Raw genomic sequence first — 15,291 nt, forward strand, 5'->3', positions numbered from 1 at the left:
TCCCCTCACAGCAGCCTCTCATCCACACAGAAGAGTATATCCATGGGCCACTAGCCAGGATGTGTGAAGATGCTGATCCGCCTCGCGTCGGGTTCAGCGGTGAGCATGTTGATCCTGCACGCCATTCCAGGCCACATAGTTGCAACAGTCCTTCTCATGCATGTTATGCCATACCACCGAGCTCTGATAATGGCTATTCACATGTAAATGACTTTGTAAGATATTTAGCCCGCCGTGAACTTGTGGCTACAGGCCTACTTCATTTTAACGACAAGCCACAAAACTACAGAGCATGGAAACGCTCCTTTCTGAATGCCATCAGTGGCCTTAATCTGACACCGAGTGAGGAGATGGATCTTCTGTTTAAGTGGCTGGGCAAGGAGTCAGCAGAACACATTGAACAGATAAGAGCAATCCACATACACCACCCAGAAGCAGGACTGGCCATGACATGGAACAGGCTCGAGCAAACGTACGGCTCAGCAGAGGTAATAGAAAATGCTCTGTTCAAACGCATTGACAGCTTCCCAAAAGTAACAAGCCGAGATGGATCTATGCTGACGAAGCTGGGCGATCTATTAATGGAACTGCAGGCAGCTAAGGGTGAAGGAGACCTGCCCGGCCTCGCTTTCCTTGACACGGCGAGGGGCGTCAACCCAATCGTACAGAAACTCCCATCTCGCCTTCAGGAGAGGTGGGCGACAGCAGGCGCAGCCTACAAGCGTCAGCAACAGGTGAATTATCCTCCCTTTGCCTTCTTTGTGGATTTTGTCTGCCAGCAGGCATGCATTATGAACGATCCCAGCTTCAACTTCATCGCCAGCACAGACACGGCTCCCTGGACAGAGAAAACAGCATGGAAGCCAAACAGACAGCGAGAGGTCTCCGTTCACAAGACAGAGGTATCCCCCAGAGCCACATCTGACATGGGTGAGCCACCTACAAACAACGGTGATAAACTGTGTCTACTGCACAACCTGCCACACCCTCTGCGTAAGTGTCGGGCATTTAGAGAGAAGCCCATTGAAGAGCGCAAAACACTGCTCAAAGATAACAATGTGTGCTTTAAATGCTGCTCTTCATCGTCCCACATAGCAAAGTACTGCAAGATCAACGTACAGTGTTCTGAATGTAAGAGCGACAGACACAACACAGCACTTCACCCTGGACCTGCACCCTGGAAACAAGAGGTCGGCCATGCTTCTGAGCACGGCGGGGAGCAGGAGGGAGCTTCACCACAGTCTCATGTCAACAACAAATGCACTAAAGTCTGCGGTGGCGAGCTCACAGACCGCTCGTGCTCGAAGATATGCCTCGTCAAAGTGTATCCGACTGGCCATAGAGAAAAAGCAGTGAAATTGTATGTGATCCTGGACGAACAGAGCAACAGGTCACTGGCTCGTTCACAGTTCTTCGACGTGTTCAACGACCAAAGTCCAAGCGCTCCATACACACTGAGAACATGTGCTGGAGTGAAGCAATCAGCAGGCAGAAGAGCCAATGCTTATGAAGTAGAATCCTTTGATGGAACTGTTCGCATACCATTACCAAGTCTCATAGAATGTAATGACATCCCGAACAACAGAGAGGAAATTCCAACCCCCGAAGTGGCTCTCCATCATGCTCATCTAAGGTCATTGGCACACCGCATCCCAGACATCGACCCCCAAGCCCCAATCATGCTTCTCTTAGGACGGGACATTATCAGAGTGCATAAAGTCCGCAAACAGGTGAATGGCTCTCACAACCTGCCCTTTGCACAGAAGTTGGACTTGGGGTGGGTCATTGTTGGAAATGTGTGCCTAGGCAATGTCCACAAACCACTGACAATCAGCACGTTCCACACGAACACCACAGAGCTGAAACGCCCCACTCTCTTTGCTCCATGCCCCAACGTGTTCCATGTGAAAGAGAACTTCAGCAGCGTCAACATCACTGGTCAGCCCCCAGCGTATCCTGCTGACCACCTCACCTGTGAAGCCGATCACCTTGGATGCACGGTGTTCAAGCGGACCAAGGATGACGATCAGGTGGCTCCCTCCATTCAGGATGCCACTTTCATGAAGATAATGGATGAAGGCCTATGGAAAGACTCAAACAACAGTTGGGTGGCACCATTACCTTTCAAGAGTCCACGCCCACGGCTCCCAGACAACAAGCCACAAGCGCTGAGGCGCCTAATGTCTCTCAAGCGGAACTTTGACAAAAAGCCTGAGATGAGAGAACACTTTCTCAGCTTCATGGACAAGATGTTACAGAACAGCCATGCTGAGTTAGCTCCTCCTCTCAGTGAAGATGAAGAACGGTGGTATTTACCAACGTTTGGGGTGTATCATCCGAAGAAACCAAAGAAAATTCGTGTGGTGTTCGATTCCAGTGCCCAGTACAACGGCGTGTCACTCAATGATGTACTGTTAACGGGACCTGACCTAAACAACACGCTGCTCGGAGTGCTGATCCGGTTCAGAAGAGAGGCTATCGCCTTCACAGCCGACATAGAACAGATGTTCTATTGTTTCGGGGTAAGAGAAGAAGACCGGAACTTCTTACGTTTTCTTTGGTTCCAAGACAATGACCTCTCCAAAGCCATCGTGGATTACCGCATGAGGGTCCACGTCTTCGGAAACAGCCCTTCACCTGCAGTAGCTATTCACGGCCTACACAAGTCTGTTCAAGTCAACGAGTTCCACATCGACCCAGATGTGAAACACTTCGTGATGCGGGACTTCTACGTCGACGATGGGCTGAAGTCCCTGCCCACAGTTGAGGCGGCTGTCGACCTGCTAAAAAAGACACAGGAAGTTCTCTCCAAGTCAAACCTGAGACTGCACAAGATCGCAGCGAACAGCAAAGAGGTCATGGAGGCCTTTCCATCCAGTGACCACGCAAGTGACCTCAAAGACCTTGACCTCGATGCAGACATGCTTCCGCTCCAACGCAGTCTTGGACTCGACTGGAACCTCCAAACAGACAGTTTCCTGTTCAACGTCTCCTGCGAGACAAAGCCTTACACCCGCCGCGGTGTCCTGTCAACCATCAATAGCCTCTACGACCCGCTTGGATTCGTCGCACCTGTCACAATCCAAGGCAAGGCTATCCTGCGAGAGCTCACCGCTGAGAACGGCGACTGGGATGCACCCTTGCCTCAAGCCATGGAGGATGCCTGGACATCATGGAGAGCCTCTCTGTCCGAGCTCTCTAAGCTTTCCATTCCCAGATGCTACACACAGGCTTCACCGTCAGCAGCAGTAAGAAGAGAACTGTGCATCTTCTGTGACGCGTCAGTCAAAGCCATCGGTGCTGTGAGCTACCTCAAAGTCACAAACGCTGATGGGAACCACCAGATCGGATTTGTCATGGGAAAAGCTAAGCTGGCCCCCCGCCCTGAACACACAGTGCCAAGACTTGAACTTTGTGCGGCGGTGCTTGCTGTTGAGTTAGCAGACTTGATTTCAGCAGAACTAGACCTGCAGCTTGACACCATAACCTACTTCTCAGACAGCAAAGTGGTCCTGGGCTATATCTGCAATGAGACCAGGCGCTTTTATGTCTACGTCAGCAACCGGGTGCTACGCATCCGAAGATCCTCCCGCCCAGACCAGTGGTGCTACGTGCCAACAGACCAGAACCCGGCAGATCACGCAACACGTTCTGTTCCTGCTGGCCACCTGAACGACACCAACTGGCTGAGTGGACCCAAATTCCTGTATAAGCCAGAGCCCAGCCTCTCTGAGAGTGCCTTTAACCTTGTTGACCCAAGCTCAGACCCAGACATCCGCCCTCTGGTGTCTACTTTAAGCACCATAGCCTCGTCCAAGCAGCTTGATTCTCAACGCTTCGCCAAGTTCTCCACCTGGAAGTCACTGTCTCGTGCAGTCACTCGCCTCATCCACATAGCTCGTCACTTCAAGACGACTCAGAGAGAAAACAGTACATGCAAGGGCTGGCATTACTGCAAAGCAGAACTCACAGTTGAAGAATCAGAGAAAGCTTCAGTCATAATCATCCAAGCAGTTCAACAGGAAATATACAGTCAAGAGATAAAGTGCATTCAAAAGCAAGAAAAGATGCCAAAAACAAGCCCTCTCAGAAATCTGGATCCGTTCATTGACACACATGGCCTTCTCAGAGTCGGAGGTCGCCTTCACCTTTCAAACCTTGAACAGAGTGAAAAGACTCCTCTGATTATTCCCGGTCAGCATTGCATCGGCACTTTGCTCATCAGACACCACCACGAACAAATCCATCATCAAGGCCGTCACTTTACAGAAGGGGCGGTCCGCTCAGCTGGCCTTTGGATAGTTGGTGGGAAGAAAAGAGTGAGCAGCATCATCCACCAGTGCATAACCTGCAGAAAACTCAGAGCTCCACTCAGCATCCAAAAAATGGCTGATCTGCCAGCTGATCGTCTGTCAACAGACCCTCCATTCACAAACGTGGGTCTGGATGTCTTCGGCCCTTGGAACGTTTCATCACGCAAGACCAGAGGTGGCTTCGCACACAGTAAGAGGTGGGCGGTGATCTTTACGTGCATGAGCATAAGAGCTGTGCACATTGAAGTCATAGAATCCCTCGACACGTCTAGCTTCATCAACGCGCTACGGCGCTTCCTTTCGGTACGCGGGCCAGTCAAACACATTCGTTCAGACCGCGGCACGAACTTCATCGGTGCCTGCAAAGAGTTGAAGATACCATCCAACATTGACAGCTCTGCGGTAAAGACTTACCTGTCAGACAAGGGCTGCACTTGGACCTTTAATCCTCCGCATGCATCCCATTACGGCGGAACATGGGAAAGAATGATAGGACTGACAAGGAGAATTCTGGACTCAATGTTCCTCCAGCTGAAAGACAAGCTCAGCCACGAAGTGCTGGTGACTTTCATGGCAGAAGCAGCGGCGATCATCAATGCCAGGCCACTTGTTCCAGTGACAACGGACCCTGATGACCCACTCATACTCACGCCAGCAGCTCTTCTCACGCAAAAGATGAACATTCTTCCTGCTCCTGCCGGTGAGTTCGGAGTTGCTGACCTCTACAAGTCCCAGTGGCGACAGGTTCAGCACCTGTCAAACACCTTCTGGGACCGCTGGAAGAAGCAATTCCTCCCAACACTACAGGCGCGCAAGAAGTGGCAGTCCACCCAGCCAAACATTCAGCCAGGAAGTGTTGTTCTCCTTAAGAACAGACAAGCACCCAGGAATGAATGGCCTCTTGGACTGATAACACAGGCCTTCCCTGGCAAGGACAGTAAAGTGCGCCAGGTCGAGGTGAAGACCATCAAACCAGGAGGGACTAGTCTCTTTCTTAGGCCAGTCACTGAAATAGTGCTCCTTCTACCTCCAGAGGCCCAGTAAATGAATTGTGTATGGACTTTTGTTGTGACGTGTATCCACGTCAGGTGGGGAGTGTTTTGTTACGATGTGTCTGGTTGGGAGGTGAGAGAATAGATGTTTTGTCACAATGTTTAACATTCTATTGTGTTTCCGTTATGGTTCGTGCATTTCAATAAGTGTTTTTATTTCAAGTTGTCATTTTACAAATCAAGCCTTAACTGTCAATTCGCGTGACCCGTTTATAACTATAAATAAGACAAACGAACTAATCAGTTCAGCCAATTCAAGCGTATTATTTAATGTTCGTGTTATCTACAGCTAACCTGCATACATCTGGACCTTAACAAGGCATCGTTGGTATGTTTTATCCTTTGTTGTGAATTTTGTGAGATACAATATATGTTTATTTAACCTATCGTAACTGTATGCAATGACTATATGTTTATGCTCGAATTTATTTGTCTATGTCTTTTGTAAATTTCAGTTTACACTTCCTATCTATTATCATTAAACCTGTGGACTACGTACATCTTCAGAGTCGTGATTTGTAGGAAGAGTTTAGCTGGCTGTCAGCGTAGAGCTTACCGAAGACGGCACAGTAACATAACTCTATTTTAGCTCTCTGAAGTTAGTTGCGGTTACAGGATTTAGCAAAGAACTCGATGGGATGGCGGTCTTATATGTGGGGTGTTGTTTTTTTTATGCATATTCTATGCAACAGATCTCAAAACACGCAAAAGTGGACTGAGAGAAGGAGGGATGATTAAGTGATATCGTCCATAGGTGGAAGGAAGATGGAAGGTGGGGCATATTAGGAAGGGGACCGTATGGGGTCTGTGGGAAAGATTCACATCAGTTGCAACTATTTGGAAAGTATATGAAAAACACCAATATTCTTCAGTCGTGGTTTGTGAATGTTTTTTACTATTAAAATGAATGATGATGTCTGTATGTCACTTAATAACCTGATAAATGAATCTGTGTGTGTGTGTGTGTGTGTGTGTCTCCCCATAATCTTGTGTGATTGCTTATTTGTTATTTCATACTCCTGACAGGTTTTAAGTCAAGTCGGCCATGCAAACTTGATGGCTTTTAAAAAGTAACTGTGCTTTGTTTTGCTTCCCAATCCGAGCAGGGAAGACTCACTAAATCTCCTCTCTGTTTTTTGTGATCGTCTTCGCAGAGAAACTGGAACCATCGCCACCCAGCCCCGCTGCTTTGAAATATTGTAAGGAAGCATTCATTCACCCATCACACACCATTAGCTTTCAGTCATTGCTGGCCTACATTATGTGGTTATGCTGTCTATAAGGTTCAGAGACATTTAGTCACACAGTTCTATCCAAATGGCGTGATGAGGATATGCTCTACACATTTTATCAATCAACCATCATGGGGATGAAATTCATGGCCTTGATCATTTTAGTTCAGTGCTCTGCTTGTGGCCTGTCTGCTTGTGGCCTGTCTGCTTGTGGCCTGCGGTCTCAAACCGCACATGCTCAGTGTACTACAGTAGAGAGCAAAACATTGTAACACTCTTGGCAGTTGTCACATAGCTGAGCATGGTGATGTAGTCCTGTCCGTCTGGTCTTTTAAAATGTGGATGTTCCTGAAATTCCTCCTGCCGTGATCAGCTGCTAAGGTTTTCACAGCTCTGCAGTCTTTATGCAGGAGCTCCAGCATTCTCTGGCCACCCCTTGAAGGCTCTAAAGGATGAATTAAGATCAGTTTGCTGATATTGATTAGTTATTGAACAGTATTGGCGACTAGTGAGGTTATTTTCTGAACTCACCTCATTACTGAAGGTGAAGTTCAGCTATTTGTTGAAATCCACATTGAGGCAAACCTTGTTGTTCAGCACATGCACTGTGAAATATTCAAATATTTTCAAACAGTGGGGTGTGCAGATCTGTGTGTTTCTCAATCTCAGTTTGGGATTTCTTTTGCTTCCAGTGCTCCTTCACAGTGCGATTCCCTTCATTGGGTTTGGTTTCCTGGACAACGCCATCATGATTGCAGCAGTAAGTGGTATGGCTTTCTCTGGCAGCTCATGTCCTTGATAGACCGTCATCTGCCTTCAGTGCTCGCTGAGGCTGGTTTCAGAGGTAGACCTCTCTGGAGAAAGCTCTCTGGAGAAACCAAATGACATAAAAGCCTTTTCTTACAAATGGAGAGAGATGACATTGCTTCTTAATGGACATGTTGTATGAACTCAGACTCAAATTTGACCTCAGCCTGCGCTGATAAACTAATTTGTGTAGTTTGCCTTTAACAGACCAAAAGCGTTTAATCGATTTTAATTAACAAATCCATTTACAGGGAACTCAAATTGAATTGTCCCTTGGAGTGATGTTCGGAATATCCACCATGGCAGGTATGTAGGTTAATGTCTTTCTTGCAGTGCTCCCTCTGTCTGCTCACACACTCTTGATCTGCCACCCTCATGTCTCACACACCTCACACTCTTCCTACACTGTAAAATGATGTAAGAGTATGTAACTGCTGAATGGCTGAAGCCTGTGAGGCCTCTGCTAGCTTTGCCCTAATAATGCCACACAATGCTGTCCTCTGCCAGACCAGAAGCGCTAATTGTTTAAAGTCTTTTTAATGCCAGGCAATGATGCACAGACACACACACACACACACACACACACACACACATCCACGTATCCAAGTAGCTCGGTTTTTACAGTGACTGCAGATGGCATTGCAGTGCTTTCAATCCCCTGCTGTGGGCTGCGATGGCTCTCAAAACGACTTCACCCGTCGTGACTCGATGCGATTGGAGACAAGAGAAACCTTCAGCCATCTGCCAAGCATTTTCATTCCAATAGTTTTTTAGTTTTTTTTTAAACCCAGCCATCACCTTAAAGTTCAAAACTGTCTCTCAAAATGAATGGTAGATAAGCATTTTGAAGTCCCTATTGAAGTGTTCTTTTTTTCCCTTTTGTTTGAGTGAAGCTGATAGACATGGGCCAGTCTGTTCCCTTTTTCTTCATCATTATCGCTCAAAACAGCCTAGCCATAGCCATATTTTGAGACGGTAGCCATCGGCGCGAATCCCGAATTCTAAATAAATTCCTTAGAAATGATTGGCCGTGGCAGAGAGAACTCTATTACGGGAGGTCACAGTCCCATCTCACCCTGGTGACTCATTCATTCTGACTTTGGGGACTTGTGAGTAATCCTGAAGCAATTCTGTCTGAATTTCTCAACCTCCCACAGCAGGGGTGAAGTAAGCTTGTGTTGTTTTTTAGTTTTTTTGCAAACATATTTCTCAAGACACAAGAGCGTAGCCCTCCAGAGGCAGACCAGAAAAAAAACAGCACAACTTTTGTACCAAAGCATTAGCATAGCACAGAGAACCATATCTGTCTTTACACATCTCTGTCTATTCAATGCAGATTCTTGGGACCAGTTAACTGTGATGAATAGTTGTGTTTTCTTAAGTTAGGTTGCTTGCTTAGGTCTGCTTGTTAAATAATGTCAGTGTGCTGGTAAAAGGGAGTTAATCGGTATACAAAGCACTTCCTGTCATTGGTGTATTTTAGTTGTTTCCCCATTAAACATTCTCTCTCTCTCTCTCTCTCTCTCTCTCTCTCTCACACATATAGCTGCTGCTATGGGAAACCTGGTGTCAGACCTGGCAGGGCTTGGGTAAGAGATTAAGGTGAAACTTGGTATAACACATCAGGTTGATTTATCTGCACACACTGGTAGTGTAGTATGTACAGATGAAACCTTGAACATCCCATTCAAAAGTAAATGTTTTGAATATACCGTGCCAAGTATTGCGCTATGTATAATATGGAGATGTTGAAAGCTAGATCCACTACAAGTACGATACAGCTACATGTAATTCTATTTTTGTATTTGCCCTAATTAAAATGGATGAATGAAATGTGTGCATGTGCTGGTATGTTCAGTCTCGCAGGCTACGTAGAGGCCCTGGCTGTCAGGCTGGGTATGAAGGTCCCTGAGCTGACCCCCAAACAGGCAGACATGTGGCAGACCAGAGTCAGTTCACACCTGGTGAGTGATCTCCCCCTCCGTCCTCTATCCTCTATCCATTTATCTTTTCATTACCTGTCGAATTCTTTCACCCACCCCCCATGCTCTCTGTTGATGGATCTATCTAACCTTATATTTGAGAGCTCCAATGATATTCCCTAACTTGTACAGAAGGTCACCTACGAGTCAAGCCCGTGTAGAGTAGTGGGGAGGAGGTGTTGTCCCTAGAGGACTGAGCTTATTTCAGCTCCCATCAGAAAGTCATGAGCCATTCAGAGATCAATACAGGGCAGGGAAGTATAAAATGCTGTTCATTGAGCCACTGCCCCCAGGCTCCTAATATAGAACCTGCAAATCATCGCACCTCACATCAGACCTTGTGCTGGATTCCATTCCACCAAAGACAAGCCCTCCCACTCTTGCTCCTCCTCTGTTGCACATGGAGGAATTCCTGCTGCCGTCTTGAAGTGCACTCTGATTTGTAATGACAGCTGGTCAGACCCTGGTTTTTACACAAGGGAATCACACTGTGAGCTTCTTCAAAACACTCTATAACCTGACGTGCATCTCTGACAGTTCAAGCCACACCCCCCCACAGCGAGTGGGCACTGGTGAAACATGAGTGTGATGTGGGTGTTAAATGCAGGGAGGTAGTGGGAGAGTCAAGGAGGAAAAATGAAACGGAATGGGTCCTCCCATGACATGAAAATGATATGAAACCAACCTACAAAACACATCAACACTTTGAACACATGAGAGGAGGTAGTGGTGAAAAGATGGCTATTTTCACTGCTTTTGGATTTAAAGACCCATTGTGACATGTAGCCATAAGGGAGGGGGCTTAGAGTGTGAGGATTGTTTGCATCCAGGAGGAAAATCTGTAAAAGGCAAATCTGAGTATGTGTCTAACTGTCAGTATGAGTTTTGTTCTGTACGATTATTCATTACTTGCGGGTCAGTTCTAATCACGAAGATTGCTCTGAAAAGACCATTTTAGGTGGCAAGGCCTCTGATTAATTTGCCTTCCTGCTATTGGTTCATGGTTGTGGTCCGGGTGAAATTGGCTTTAGTGAAGACTCATGTCAGCAGTGTCATGCTTGCCAACCTGCCACTCACTCAGGGATGAATGCTTATTGTAAAGAATCTCATTTGCAAGAGGATGAAGGTATCCTCACAAAGTTAGAAGGGCCTCAGTGCCATCTGCATCTATTAGGGCATTTTGATGGAGGGTCGCAGTTGGCTGTAGCTAGGGTTCTCTTCATATTACCGTCAGTGTGATGCCTGCAACTGTTGACAGTTGAAAGGAAATGAAAGCAGTTTTGACTGTGCTTGACTTTGTTTTGGCTATGTTTACCGCACAGGGGGTGGGTAAGTGTCTTCGTCTTTGGAGTAACCTTAAATCCAATATAAAAATGAAAGAACTGAATTGGTATGCATGTGAGGCGTTGTTTACAAACTCATTTTGGAAATATGTTTGCTGGGTTTGAGAAGAGGGGCAAGTGGCAAAAGGAGAAGAATCAGGGAGTTACAGACCACTGAGCAGCCATTGACTCCTGCTCCTGCACCCCCCACCCCCACCCCCGTTCCCCCCCTTGAGGACAGGCTATTATTCTGCTTTGGCATATTTGTGCATTCAGCTGAGACGTACAACGTAATGTGTTTTTCTTCCATTCAAAATTTATGAATGGATGTTTGATGGCCAACACTAGGCCTCTCGTGTCTGGGCCAGTATTGTGGTGAGCTATGCAGGCTACTGGTTCTAAAATCATGAAACCTTTTCTCCTCCTGCTTTTCTGTTGTCAGCTGGGGCATAAGATAGAGCTTCGAGCTGTTGCATGACTTCCAGGATATTCTGTTCTGCCTGAGCAGGAGTGATTTTGTTCAGATATTTATTCATTTTATTTCCCTCCCTCGTGGCATGATTTTTATCTGGGTGTCTTCAATCGAAATGTCATTACAGTGCCAGCTAAATAGGCACTCATCATCAGGCTCATCTCTTGTCCTCAGTGCTTTGCTCTTTCTGCCCGCAAGCTATAGCCTCCCAGTGTGAGGAATCACTTTTCCAACTCGTCTGGCCTGAAATGGATGAGTCCTAATTTCATAGCTCCCCGAGTTCATTTGTCTACAATGGGAGAGGACAGCCTTGCATAAGCTGTGTCTGAGAGGGCATAAGAACGGGGTCACTTGGGTGTGTTTCTGCAGAAAGCCCACTTTTATGATGGATGGGTTATTTTCGGTTTAAATATATAAAAGCAAAACACCATTAATTATATAAATTATATTATTAAGTCGTGTGTTCATGAATGGCCTTTTCCATGAAATGTGTTAAATAAAATTGGTTAAATAAATTAATTGACTTCTTATTATTAGATTATTCAGACTCTTCCTCCTTTCTGAGTTGCTTAGTTCTTTAAGTGCAAACTGTAATCCGTGGAAATCAGTGTGCAAATTCACCCATGTCTAGAGACATCTACAGCGGGTAAAATAAGTATTGAACGTCACCATTTTTCTCAGTAAATATATTTTAAAAGGTTCTATTGACATGAAATTTTCACCAGATGTTGGTAACAACCCAAGTAATCCATATATGCAAAGAACAAACAAATACTTTCCTAAATGAAGTTATGTGTAATAATGTGAAACGACACAGGGAAAATGTATTGAACACATGAAGAAAGGGAGGTGCAAAAAGGCATGGAAAGCCAAGACAACAGCTGAAATCTATCAGTAATTAGAAAGCAATACAGCCCCTTGTCAGTGCGAAATTAATGTCAGCTGGTTCAGTATATAAAAAGTATATATAAAAAGGTGTCTCATTACCAAGGTGTCACACAAGAAACATCTCATGATGGGTAAAAGCAAAAAGCTCTCAAGACCTTTGCAACCCTAATGTTGCAAAACATACTGATGGCATTGGTTACGGACGCATTTGCTAAACTTCTAAATGTTCCAGTTAACACTGTTGGGGCCATAATCCGGAAGTGGAAAGAACATCATTTCACCATAAACTAAGTAATGCACTCAACCACTAACCGCCACACCATGATGTTCCCACCTCCAAACTGGTGTTTTTGGGGTGATGTGTCCTCCAAACATGGTGTGTATTATGGCATCCAAATAGTTCAATTTTGCTCTCATCTGACCAGACTATATAATAACAAATGTTGTGCAGCAAACTTTAAACAAGCTTCAACATGCTTTTTCTTCAACAATGGAGTCTTGCCTGGTGAGCGTGCATACAGGCCATGGCGGTTGAGTGCATTACTTAGTTTATGGTGAAATGAAGTTTCATGTCAATAGCATCTTTGGAAATATATTTACTGAGAAAAATGGTGACGTGTTCAATACTTATTTTACCCGCTGTATATATTTAGGTCATAATCTTCTATACATTAATATTGCCAGTTGAAGGAATTGTAACATACCTATAAATGATGTTATGTCTGCAGGGGAAGGCCATTGGTGTGACTATCGGTTGCATCCTGGGGATGTTCCCACTCCTTTTCCTGGAGGATGAGAAGGAGACCAAGGAGATCAAGGAGATCCAGGCCCCATCTAGTGCAGAATAGCCTCGCAGCTCAGACGCACAGTCCTGGGCAAACCTCCAACAAGTCTCCTCTGGAAAAACTCCAGAGCAGATCGGTGCAGTCCGCTACCTTCCCTCTCCTACCGCATGCAACCAAAAGGGCACTAACCCCGTTGTGCATGATAGTGCTGTACATTGTTGGCCTTGTTTACCCACACCAGTGCATCTACAAGCCCCTCTGTGTGTGCTGGTTTGCGAACAGTACGCCAGACGGAACAATACATCTGAGTACAGATTCATGCTAATTTATGAAGGCTGTGAAGATTGTAGAAGTTTTGGGAAGAATCTTAGGCCTTCCGTCAGTCATCATTTGGCGTGCATATTTGTATTGTTTGAGAGCATTATCAGTAACTCTAGCCTTATTCTCATTTTTACAATGTAATGGTTTGTGTGCAATGTGTGTGTGCAATGTGTGTGTGCGTGTGTGTGTAGTCCTATAGTTGCACTTGAGGTGACAACATTTCCCAGGTTTTCCTTTTATATATATATTTAGTGTACATTAAAAGAAGGCTATAGCAGCCTGTAATAGGCTGTGCTATGCATTACATTAGGGCCTAGAGTTTGTTCTAGGGAGCCCAAAAGTCAATTGCTCAAGCCAATGAGCCATACAGAATAAAGTCCATATACCTAAAGGACAAACAATAAGAAAACAATAACCTCATACTAAATGCTAATTAAAAGGCTAACATTTGTTAAGGGGAGAACTGATAAATAGTCGTCATACCATTCAGTTTACAAAAGTTTTAAGTTTCGGAGCAAGTACTATACAGATATGTGCATCAGCATGCAGCTATTGATGGCACCAGTCAGTGGTATGTATGTAAGGAAATAATTATTTTTACAGATGAAGTTTGGTGCTCCTGGATGTTGAAATGAACTATTAGGCCGTTACCTCATTGTGTACATTTTTCATCATTCGTGTTTGAAAGCAGTACTGCTGGCACTGAAATTACTTTTCTGTTTTAAAAAAGCATTTTCTTTACGTGGATTTATCGCAGAATATCACAATAGAATAAGCATTCTTTAACGTTAACTATACTGCCCTTGAACAAGCTCATTAGCAGAGTTTCGTACCTTATTTTATGGAATGATAATTTATACTAATGTTCACTTTAATGACTAGATCAGTACTACTACCTTTTCCCCCGCAATATGTTGTCCTTACATCTCTGATCAGTTGTAACACAATACATAATGCCTTGAAGAGGGGGATCTCACCTTCTTAAGAATAGCTACCTAATTATTATTATTTGTATTAAATTATTAATAATATAAATACAAATATAATAACCTAATCACATGATGGGTGCTGGAATGAAATATGGCTATCTTTGTGTTCTCCCAATGTTAGTGCTGTGTTCTCTACATGTTAGATTAATCAATGTTTTATTTTTGTTTTTTTAAAGTTATGCACCATGATTTAGTACAGTGGTTGCACATTGTGTATGGTATTGAATGCTATTCAAAAACAGATTTATGCTGTTTACACTCGAAATGTCATATCATGTGGTCAGACTTCATAAAGCTATTCAAACATTCATAAAGCTATTCAAAACAAGGTTGACACTAAAAAAACCTTTTGATTGGACAACTTCCCTAAACAATCAACAGTACTGGATAAGTCCCAAGCAACAGTGTCGTTGTGTATTAAGTATGAATGATGTTCAGCTGAATTTGCTACTGTCTTGTTATGGGCTTTTTAGGGACTTGTTTTTGTGGTTTCTTGTAAGAAAAAAGTTAAATTTTTCAAGGCTTGGTTATGTTCGGAGCAAGAACTACTATTAATGTAAATAATTATTGGTTTTACTTGACATGAAGCTCACTCCAGGAGGAAAAAAGTTGGACAGAGCATTAAAAGGTATATTGCAAAAGTCTTTGTGTCACCAATATATCTCGGGCAAGATAAAATGAGTGATAACTAAATTTGTTTGAGTTTTTTTTTTTTTTTTTTAAATAGGACCTTCATTTTAATGTCCTTTTCTCGTGACCTTTTCTGACAGCTCATTAAAAAGCACGGCGCAGAGTGGTTGTCAAATGAAGTTTTCAGAATCAGATAATAAATGAAAAATAAATTGTTTGTCAATTCATTGATGTGTTCAGTCTGGCACGATAGTACAGAGATATGTTGCATCCTCTTAAAGGGGGGATTTTAAGTGACAGTTTTCACATTTGTTTTACACTTGAGTTGTTGTGGGAAATAGAGCTCTCCCAACTGACAGGTAGTTTAATTCACCATACGATTTTCAGGCAGTCAGATGCATTTTTACCTGAAATTCTTTTTATGATTCTCCAACACAGATAGTACATTGGGATCGTTTGTGGATCATTCACAGCCTTGTGCACTCAAGTTTATGCATG

At 44.4% G+C, this 15,291-nt stretch overlaps 1 protein-coding gene across 2 annotated transcripts in view; it reads left to right on the forward strand.

The window, feature by feature from the left end:
• The window catches only part of tmem65 (transmembrane protein 65), a 32,039-nt gene extending 17,019 nt beyond the window's left edge, over positions 1-15,020 (forward strand). For both annotated transcript variants that reach the window (XM_012837645.3, XM_042710620.1), the window contains 6 exons: positions 6,520-6,564; positions 7,290-7,357; positions 7,656-7,710; positions 8,951-8,993; positions 9,263-9,368; positions 12,797-15,020. In XM_012837645.3, the coding sequence (XP_012693099.2) occupies positions 6,520-6,564; positions 7,290-7,357; positions 7,656-7,710; positions 8,951-8,993; positions 9,263-9,368; positions 12,797-12,916 (437 nt within the window). In that variant the 3' untranslated portion in view covers positions 12,917-15,020. The remainder of the gene's footprint in view (positions 1-6,519; positions 6,565-7,289; positions 7,358-7,655; positions 7,711-8,950; positions 8,994-9,262; positions 9,369-12,796) is intronic.
• Positions 15,021-15,291: the final 271 nt, after the last annotated feature.

Source organism: Clupea harengus, chromosome 19, assembly GCF_900700415.2.
Source record: "Clupea harengus chromosome 19, Ch_v2.0.2, whole genome shotgun sequence".
Lineage (NCBI taxonomy): Eukaryota > Metazoa > Chordata > Actinopteri > Clupeiformes > Clupeidae > Clupea > Clupea harengus.